Below are 10,009 nucleotides of genomic sequence, written 5' to 3'. Positions count from 1 at the left end.
CAGCTGCACTTGGTCTGAATATGGGATTCTGAGCTAATTTGTATAGGTATAAACACAGCATTTGTTTGAAATTAGTTTGAAACCTTTGCTATGTACATAGGGTGCAGGAACTGGGGTAATGGGGAAGGCAGTTTGTGTTGTATGTTTGGTGGCTTTGACTTGCCCAAGCAATGTGAAGAGGTAGAAATCACCTGAATTTCACCTTGGTCCTGGACAGCCTCGGAGGATTAACACACACTTGTGGCTGCTGTGAGGTTGTGGCAAAGAATGAGCCGGCTTGTTCCCAGAGGCAGGCTGCTGATCCAGCTCTTGAGATGGGCAATAAATCAAGGTGAGGCCTTAGCCAGCACTTCCACCTCCTCCTGGCTGAGGATCCAGCTCTCCCTGGCCATTTTCTACCCAGCTTCTGGCTGTGCTGAGGCTGTGTCTTCAGTAGGGCAGTAGGTCAGGAGAGTGTGGCTTCTCGAGGAATAGCAATTTTGGTGTCATCCCTCCAAGGCTGGCATGGGGCAGCCCAGGATCCTGTCACCCCTAGACAGGTGTGTGGGTGGCATTTGCTTGGCCTTGTGTGTTTGAGTGTGTGTGTGTGTGTGTGTGCAGGCGTGTGCACACAGGCAGCAGCAGCTCCTGCTAGTGCTGGCATCGCTCTCCCACCCCTTGGGTGCAGGCTGGGAGGGTGGAACAGGAACTGGGGATGGGACGGCAAGCCAGCTGCTGGGGTGGAAAAATACTGGGCAGTGCCTGGAGTTTGCTGGGTGCCTCTGAAGTGGGTGCTCTTGCTGGGTAATTTCTCCTCTGGTCGTGTGACAGTGACTGATCCTGTGCCCTGGAGCGAGGGTCTCGGCTGCAAATCCAGGTGCTGAAGCCTGTTTAAGCTGCTGCAAGGGGGCAAAGTGGGGCATTACAGAAGCACTGCTTATTCCCCCACCCCCCAAAATATGCACCAAGCCAGAGCCTGGGCTCAGGGCTTGCCTGGGGATTGCTCCCGTTCCTCTCTTGCCCTGCTGCCCTGTTTACCCAGGGCAGCTGATTACCATCCCTGTGAGTTATGCAAAGGCAGCCGCTAATGTAAACGCTGCGGAAAGCCCTGGATTTGCTCCCGCAGCCGCTCTCTCAGAACTATGCGAGGCGAGGGGTTGTTTTTTTACGGGCTGGTGGGGGGGGGCGGAGGGGTGGGTTGCAAAATGGACCTCAGCTCCCCCTGCCCCCCCTCCCTTCGCTCTGCTTTCTGTCCCCTCTCCCTCTGTGCGGAGCGAAGCGGGGGCTCCCCTCCCTTTCCCGGGGCCTGGGGGGGGGCGGTGACAGCCCATCCGCGCTGCTGCCGCCGGAGGAAGCGGCGGAGGGGGCGGAGCGGCGGCCCCGTGTCCCCCCCGGCCCCGTCCTGCCCCCGGGCCCGGCCGCCGCTGCCCAATCAGTGCGGCGGGGCCGGCGCGGCGGCTCCATAAAGCGGCGGCGGGCGCGGCCCCGGGAGCCGAGCGTGGGAGCTCCGCCGAGCCCGCTCCAGGTAAGGGCCCCGCGGGGCTGGGGGTGCCCGGGGTCGGCAGCTGCTCCCCCGCCGCCGCGGCCCCTCGGGGCTGCGGGAGCCGCTCCGCCTTGTGCCAGGACCGGGGCTTCCCGGCGGCTGTTTGGCCAGACCTCGTAGGGGAAGATTCCTGCTTCGCTTTTTTTTTGTTTTTGTGGCAGGGGGCGTGGAGAGGCAACTTGAGTTTTCTCTTGAAAACAGATGCTTTTTGCACTTTTTTTTTTTTTCTTCACGAAGCTCTCTAGCTGCTTGCTTAAATACGGGTGCCTTCCTCCCTGCCAGCAGATGTACGCGTGGGTGATGCTGCTTGCGGTGGAGTGGGACCTGTGGGGACCCCCCGGGCAACGCACGGGAGCCCCCCATAGCAGGGTGGGCTGGGGAGGGCTGGTCCGGGCGGCCCAGGTCTCCCTGCAGAGGGGTGTAGGGTGTTGGAGTGACTTTTCTAAGTCGCTTCAAATTTTCAAATAATTTGCATTTTGCGTGGGCCCCAGGCTGCCGTGGTCCTGTCACATGTGGGCTGGTTGTCCCTAGGAGCTCAGCTCTAGGCTCTCCTGGGCTTGGCAGGGATGCTGCTGGTTTCCCCAGAGCCCCTTTGGCCTCCCCATCGCTGCCTGGGTTGCTCAGGGGTTGCTTATGTTCCTTGTTGATTGCTTTTTTGCTGCCTCCTGCCTTAGACAAAGTTTGGATAACATCAGCTGATCAGAGAAGGCAGCTGGGGCTGGCAAGCCCTCCTTGCTGAAACAAGTATATTAAGAAAGCCATTATCATTATTATTAAAATGTATTAAGAAAGCTTTCATTGTGCATTAGCCTTGCTCCAGAGCAGCGGTGAGCACAGAGGTGAAAAGTTCCCATAGGGCAGAGGAGCACTTTTGAAGGCTGTTGCTTGGTGGATAAGATCTACGTTTTTGGCAGGAGTTTGGGTATTAACGGGATGCTTTGAAGGCATCGCTTCTGGAATAGGGCTTTCCTAGCTGCCTGAGCTGCTGTGTTTGCTGCCTGCAGAACGGCATGGGACTGCTGGAGATGGCAGCCAGCCCTGTGCCGAGCTGTCTCGTGCTCCTCCCTGGTTTGAGGGGGTGAAAAATCTGGGAGCACGATGAAGGGCTGACGATTTGGGTTGTTTTTTGTATCCTCCCTTGCAGGAACCCCCTTGTCCGCTCTGCAGCCATGGCCACCTCGGCGAGCTCCCACCTGAGCAAAGCCATCAAGCACATGTACATGAAGCTGCCACAGGGGGACAAGGTCCAAGCCATGTACATCTGGATCGATGGGACGGGGGAGCACCTCCGCTGCAAAACCCGCACGCTGGACCACGAGCCCAAGAGCCTGGAAGGTGAGAGGGCAAGTGCAGGATTCGCTGCCCCTTGACGGGTGGAGAAAGCAGCTGTGCTTGGCTGCTGCGGAGAAAGGATGCCGTTTTTCTCTCTTTTTCATGGCAGAAGGATGGTATTTGGGGAAGGCACCGCTCCTCACCCCCTCCCAGTTACCTCCTTCCCCAGATAGCCCAGGGGAATGTTCCCAGCTCTCCAGATGTGGAGTTTCAGTGAGATGCCCAGGGGTGGGAGCCTGTCCCTGGCGCTGCCCCTGCTGCGGAGGGGGCTGTTGGCAGGGGCTGGGGGCTGTTGGCAGGGGCTGGGTGGCCCATTGACTCTCAAGTGCTCATTTTGGCCGGAAGTAGTTTGGCAGAAGAAAGTGGAAGGGAAAGAATGGAGCTATCCGGTGTAATTAAGAGCTTGTGTCCCTCAGAACAAACAGTCCCAGCTTACACAATAATAGCATTAGGATTTTCCCCAGGTTGCCATGGTGCTGACTGGAGACAGTTATGAAATGAAAATACTGTGTGCGACTGAGCAGAATTATCTTTTTTTTTTTTTCTTTTCTTTCCCCTACCTCCTTTCCCCTTTTCCCTCTAAGGGAGTGGTTGGCACAGCTCCTTTTAAATCTTTGTGCTTCCCATCCTCCCACTTTCCCCCCAGGATATGGAGGAGATAACATTCCCGGGTGGAGTTCACCGCTGTGCTTTGACCTGGAGGGCAGTGCGGAGCCAGGAGGGGTCGGCAAAGGGACCGAGCTGCCCATACTCCTCCTCCATATGAGGCCCCACATGTGATATTTGCTTTCCCACCTTCTCCAGGCTGTACAACGTGGATAAGGATATTTTGTGGTGCCCCTCGTTCCTACAGCTTGAAGCTGTCTGGTGCTCTGGCCTCTCCCAGCTTGCCCAGGTGTCTCTGCGAGGGGAGTGGGATCTCTCCTCATCCCCCTGGGTTGTTGCGACATGGAAAACATCCCTAGTGCTGCTCGGTTTGCATGGGCTTGGCCAGCAGCCCAGCTCCTTGTGTTTCCCAGGGTGGCTGGGGACGTGCACTCCCCTGTTTTTTACTTGTTTTGGTTTTTTACTTCCCCCATTTGGAACAAAACCAGCTGAGCTGGGATTAAACCTATTGTAGGTCTGTTCTCTACAAGCATCTTCCCCTCTGTAATACTGGAGGGTGGTGGGGAGCCCACCCTGGTGACCAGGGACCCTCGGTCACTGTGCCTCGTTCCTCTCTCCACTCCAGATCTCCCTGAGTGGAATTTTGATGGCTCCAGCACCTTCCAGTCTGAAGGCTCCAACAGTGACATGTACCTGCGACCTGCTGCTATGTTTCGGGACCCTTTTCGCAAGGATCCCAATAAACTAGTTCTCTGCGAGGTCTTCAAATACAATCGCCAGTCTGCAGGTGAATGGACCTTCGCTCTTCTCCTGGTGGAGCTGGTGTTTCTGGGGAGGGGAAGGGGAGACCTGTCCAAATGCCGTTCATGCCCTCGGTGTTGTGCATGGCACAAAAAAAATCCCGGCCCTGAAAGTTAAAGGGCTGGTGGTGGAGAAAGTGCTGGTGGTAGAGAAAGGGCTGTTCCTGGGATTCTTCACCAATGCTGCTGGGACTCAAACTGTAGAAAAAGTGGAAGGAGGGAGTGGAGGTGGAGATGCTAATAAGCCTTGTGTCGTCTTTTCATTCTAGAGACAAATCTCCGCCACACCTGCAGGCGGATTATGGATATGGTGTCCAACCAGCACCCCTGGTTTGGGATGGAACAAGAGTACACTCTTCTGGGGACAGATGGACATCCGTTTGGCTGGCCTTCCAACGGCTTCCCTGGACCCCAAGGTAACCTCTCGGGGAGTCTGTGCTGGACCAAGTCAGGATTCCTTAGTGCCGTGATTGAATTGTATTCTGTGGGATGCAACTTAACTGCTTTGGGCAAGCTGAAAGATTTGAGGTGTTTCTAGAACTGAGGGTGGACAATAGCAAGCAGGATATTGGCAAAAACTAACCTGTGAAATTGAGGTCATTGCGGAAAGGTTGAGATGGTGATTTGCCACACACAAATTTGCTGCTTGGTTTGTTAGTCTGAAGGTGATTTAAAAACTTGGCTAGCATGAGCAGAACAGATTACAAACCCAGACTGTCAGAGGGACCCTCTCTCCATCAGTGCTCTGCTAGTGCTACTGTGAAAAATGGATTTGGGGGCTTTTCTACGCATCACATGCCTTTGGAGAGTTTTTCCTTGTGTGTGCTCTGTTTTCACTGAGTATGAGCCTTTTTCCTTTCTGGAAACTCATGTTTTCCTTGCTGTCCACCTGTGCCGTTGCAGGTCCGTACTACTGCGGTGTAGGGGCAGACAAAGCCTATGGCAGGGACATTGTGGAGGCCCACTACCGAGCATGCCTGTACGCTGGTGTGAAAATTGGAGGAACCAATGCAGAGGTGATGCCAGCCCAGGTAAATTGTTTTAGGTGCCTCGTGGAATGAGACAGAACAGAAAAAACCCAAGCAGCGGGAGCGTTTGGGTCTGAGCCGTGTGGTTTTGTCGACAATCAGAGCATAAGGGGGTGGGAAATGTCCCGCTGTGGGTTGTCTCTGCACCACTGAGCCAGTGACTCCTCCTTCTTGTAGTGGGAGTTCCAGGTGGGACCATGCGAAGGGATTGAGATGGGCGATCACCTCTGGATCGCACGCTTCATCCTCCACCGCGTGTGCGAAGACTTCGGTGTCATCGTGTCCTTCGATCCCAAGCCCATCCCTGGGAACTGGAACGGTGCCGGCTGTCACACCAACTTCAGTACCAAGGAAATGAGGGAAGACGGAGGTCTCAAGTAAGTGTTTTGAGATGGGCCAGCAGTATGCGTTTGCTAGGCAGCAGGCTGGACATGGTGGCAGTGAGCTTTTTGCAGAGTTTTGGCTACATGGGAGACATCACTCTGGTGCTTGGTGTTATGTTTGAGCCTTTTCTTCTGGATTTTTTGGTTTTTGATATATAATTTTATATAATGATAGACTCCCATCTTGGTGTTGGGTGGGGAATTCAGCCAGTGTTGATGGAAGCATGGGTGGCCAAGATGCAGCTATTCATAACAGGCTGCCCAGCTCTTGATCCGCCGTTGCTCAAAACAAATAAATTCAGCATAGGCCTTTTTTGCATAACCATGATGAAAGAGAAACACCATTTGCTTCTGTCTAGGCCAGGCTGTGGAAGCTAATGACATGTTTTCTTAAACAACAAGATCCTGGAAATGTAAAACACTAGTTCCCTTATGGGATTGATGTGCTGGGACCTTACAGCACTGGGTTGCAGTGGAGCTTCATGAAGGGATTCTTCCTGGCAGCGGTGTTTTCTTGCCTTATTCTTAGTGATGCTCTGAGATAATGAGCCGATAAGAGCAGGTTCCTCAGGGCAATGTGTCTGTGGGATTTGGCCATGGGTCAAACTGGTGGTGTCCCACACACAGCGCTCCCGAGGGATCTTCTCAGGCCATGGAGATCCATTTCCAAGAAGCAGCCTGGGTCAGGAGTAGGAGTGAAGAGAATCCTTGTGTTGAGATGGTCAGAAAATTGGGCTGTAGGGCGCAGTGTAATAGAATAGAATCATAGAATCATTTTGTTTGGAAGAGACCCTCAAGATCATAGAGTCCAACCATTAACCCAACACTGGCACTAAACCATGTCCCTGAGAAGCTCATCTATGTGTCTTTTAAACCCCTCCAGGGATGGTGACTCCACCAGTTCCCTGGGCAGCCTGTTCCAATTCCTGACGACCTTTTCTGCGAATAGATTTTTCTTAAAATAGGCTTCATCATGAAGTGGTTTGGGGACAGCCATGAATCTGCTGTGGCTTGGATGCAACAGCCAAGAGTGGCTCAGCTCGTACTGCCCATCCGACACTCACTGTGTCTTCCCCTCTTCCTTGCTCCCTTCGCAGGCACATTGAAGAGGCCATCGAGAAGCTGAGCAAGCGTCACCAGTACCACATCCGTGCCTACGACCCCAAAGGGGGGCTGGACAATGCCAGGCGCCTGACGGGCTTCCACGAGACATCCAACATCCACGAGTTCTCGGCTGGGGTGGCCAACCGTGGCGCCAGCATCCGCATCCCCCGGAGCGTGGGCCATGAGAAGAAGGGCTACTTTGAGGACCGCCGGCCTTCCGCCAACTGTGATCCGTATGCTGTGACAGAGGCCCTCGTCCGCACGTGTCTCCTCAACGAAACCGGAGACGAGCCTTTCGAGTACAAGAACTAAGCGGACTGCGCCCACAAACGCCGCCTTCCCCCTGCGATTCCCGCACCCCTAAATCTTCCCTTCTAGATGTAATCCTGAGGGTACAAGATAACACATTTTTTGTGTCTCAGTAACTCTTGTTGTCTTGAGGTGGGGAGGAGGGCAAATTTAGTTTTATCCATGTCTGTTTGTCATTGACTCTTCAGAAGATGAGAGGAGGAAGAGGGTCTTTAGAGAACTTTTAACCACTGTTTTGTTTTTTTTTTTTTTTTTTTGTCTAATTCATATGTACATCTGATGGGATCCAGTGGCTTCCAGGGACAGACTGCACACACAAAAAAGCCAGTTGGCAAGTGGAAAGCTTAAAACTATAGCTGACTCCCCCAAGAGTCAGGTTTGGGTGGTTCTCTAAGGTTGGTTCCCTGCTGCGGAGAAGGGAGGATGGAGCTGTGATGGAGCCCTGCCTGCTCCTGCTTCTGTGGTGTGATGGGGAGATCTTTACCCTCTGAGGTTTCTGGGAATCTTCTGGCATTGAGCTCAGCGTAAGAGCGTTGAGAACTCCCGGTTCTGTCACTGGAAGTCAACTGATCTCTGGCTCATAACACAGAGTGAAGTAGTATTTTTCTATTTAAATATAAAAAAAAAACACCAAAAAAATTGTATACGATAGTGTTGTTTTTTTTTTTTTTAAAAAAAAAAAAAAAAAAAAGAAAGAGATGATGTTCCAATGACTCGCCTGGCTAGAGCAGGCAGAGCTCCTGAGGATGCTGCCGGGGGGCCTCCAGGTGGGACCGAGGGTGAGCTTGGAGGGCTTGGTGGAAGAGACTTATTTCAGAGATTTATCTCAGCGTGGAGTTTGCAGGAGGCGGTTCCCCGACCCGGGAACCCCGCAGAATCATTTGTCACTGTAACTCGAGCAGCCGCGACGCGCTCGTGAGCGCGTTCGATCGAGGTGAGGGAGGTGTCCTGAACGAGGAGTTGACCGCTCAACTTAACCACATTCTGGACAGAGCTGTGAGTGTTTTACCTTTCCAGCGGGGCTAGCATGTCACTCAAGCAGGGCTGTTGATAAAGGAAAAGAAAAAAAGATTTAGATTTTTTTTTTTTTTTTTTTTTTTAAATTTCCGTAATGTTCTTAGTTGCTAAAACGGAATGGTTTTACAGAGACCGTTGGTGTCACTGTTGTGTCCTGGCTCTCGGGCTGCCTGCCATCCAGCTGTGATGGGGGCTGGGAGAAGGGAGAGGCCACCGGTCCGTCCCCGCCAGCCCTGACACCTCCCAGCTCATGCTGGGGGGTTCAAACGTTCTGGGATTTTACACTTGGGTATCTTAGATGGTGCCAGTTCTATTCTGTTGTATTTGGACTTCTTCCGAATAGGGTTTTTTTTTTTTTTATAATTAAAAAAAGCACAAAACCTTAATTCTGACTTCTGCCTCCTTTCTGTGATGACTCCTGTCAGCTTCTCTTGTATGTGCCTTGCCTTCACCTTTTGAAGGGAGTTTTACCCTGATAGTGGGTAGGCTTTGGCTTTTCTTTAGTGGGGTGAGGTTTTTTCGGGCAGGGGTCTTGCAATCCCTGTGGGCTCTCCGGGTTTGTGGTGGCGATTGGTTTGTTTCTTTGTATGTATGTTTTTTGTAGCTGCCGTTGATTTTCTGGTGGCAGATGGTCTGTGACTGGAATTTGAGGTTCTCTCCATATGGGAAAGGGACTGGGCTTGTGGGTGTCCATAGGGAGGGCTATGGGGTAAGCACAGGTGTTTGTGCATCTCCTCAGCCGCCTCCACAGGAATTCTACAGGATGTAGAAATCCCACAGAAAATAAAATTCCAGGAAACTTCACAAAAAAAGGGGCTTTGTGGAGGAGGACCCTTTCTTGTTCTCTATGTGGAAAAAAATGCTGCTCATCCACCTTTGGTATAAAACCAGACATTCAGAAAAGTAAGCAAGGTAGTAGAAATGTGTTACGTTGTTCACACCGTCCTTTATTTAGCTTGCGGTGCTGCTTCCCAGCTCTCTGAGAGATCCTTTCTTCATTCCCATCTTTAGATATGGATTAACCACACAGAAGCATCCTGCTGGGCTGATGAGGCTGTCCCTGCTGTCACATTGGGGTGGACCAAGTGGTCTTTTGCATCTCCCTTCTGGGGAAAGTTCAAGACAGCACTTTTCACACCATGATCCCAAAATTACCCTTTCTGTGCCCGTGTGGGGTGGAGTGTCACCGGAGCAGAAGTGGACACTACGTCCTTTCCTCCGATTGTGACATGACCGGGAGGACTTGGTCCTCTGGGCTGGAGGCAGAAGAAACTCGCGGTGCTCCGGAGTAACTCATGAGCCCAGAAACATTGGGGTTTTCTGCTAAATTTGGGTGCAGGGAGGACAGCTACTGATCTTTCTGCCTTACGAGAAAATGTTGCAGAGGGGGGAAAAAAAAAAAAAAAAGGATTATGCCTAAATTAAGGAAATTTCTGTAAGGGCATTTGCACAGAAGGAGGGACAAGACATGCCCATCAGGGTGATAATGGGAATAAGTGTCAGTTCTTTGCTTCTCCAGCTGCATTGAACATCAGTTTAGGACAGGAGCTCGATGCTTAATGGTTCCTCTTGTTCTCAGCTGAGAAAGCATTTACCCACTTGCTTCACAATTACCCAACTGACAACAAGATCGAAACAACATTGTGCTGCAAAATGGCTTCTCACATAATTATTGAAAAGATATGTTAAAAAATATGATAATGAATTAGAAGGAAAAATAATCCCTCCTTTCCTCTAGACATTTTTTTCCTGACTTTTTGCCTAAAGGCTCCTTGCTGCGTCTGCTTTGCAGTTACCTAAACAGCATTTCCCAACTATGCAGGATGGAAAGGCCTCCTCTTAAGGCTGTGGGGCTCTTCAAATTGAGCCCAAAACCTTCAGAAGCTGAATTTACTGCTTATGTATGTA

At 51.9% G+C, this 10,009-nt stretch overlaps 1 protein-coding gene across 1 annotated transcript; it reads left to right on the top strand.

Moving 5' to 3' along the window:
• Nucleotides 1-1,427: 1,427 nt before the first annotated feature.
• GLUL (glutamate-ammonia ligase) lies at nucleotides 1,428-8,487 on the top strand. The gene is made up of 7 exons (XM_065649182.1): nucleotides 1,428-1,504; nucleotides 2,667-2,857; nucleotides 4,086-4,247; nucleotides 4,530-4,676; nucleotides 5,164-5,291; nucleotides 5,466-5,665; nucleotides 6,769-8,487. Exons 2-7 carry the CDS (start codon nucleotides 2,692-2,694, stop codon nucleotides 7,085-7,087), a joined length of 1,122 nt encoding a protein of 373 aa, XP_065505254.1. The 5' UTR covers nucleotides 1,428-1,504; nucleotides 2,667-2,691; the 3' UTR covers nucleotides 7,088-8,487.
• The last annotated feature ends 1,522 nt before the right edge of the window (nucleotides 8,488-10,009 follow it).

The sequence above is a fragment of the Caloenas nicobarica genome, chromosome 20, assembly GCF_036013445.1.
Source record: "Caloenas nicobarica isolate bCalNic1 chromosome 20, bCalNic1.hap1, whole genome shotgun sequence".
Taxonomy (NCBI): Eukaryota; Metazoa; Chordata; class Aves; order Columbiformes; family Columbidae; genus Caloenas; species Caloenas nicobarica.
Note: the sequence above shows the minus strand (reverse complement) of the source record. Positions and strands in the feature narration are given on the sequence as shown.

What these genes read in the sequence shown, in the direction of transcription:
- GLUL (XM_065649182.1), top strand. Translation starts at nt 2,692, where the DNA reads ATGGCCACCTCGGCGAGCTCCCACCTGAGCAAAGCCATCAAGCACATG. An exon ending in CGAGCCCAAGAGCCTGGAAG is followed by an intron (nt 2,858 to 4,085) that starts GTGAGAGGGCAA and finishes TCTCCACTCCAG; the next exon opens with ATCTCCCTGAGTGGAATTTT. An exon ending in ATACAATCGCCAGTCTGCAG is followed by an intron (nt 4,248 to 4,529) that starts GTGAATGGACCT and finishes TTTTCATTCTAG; the next exon opens with AGACAAATCTCCGCCACACC.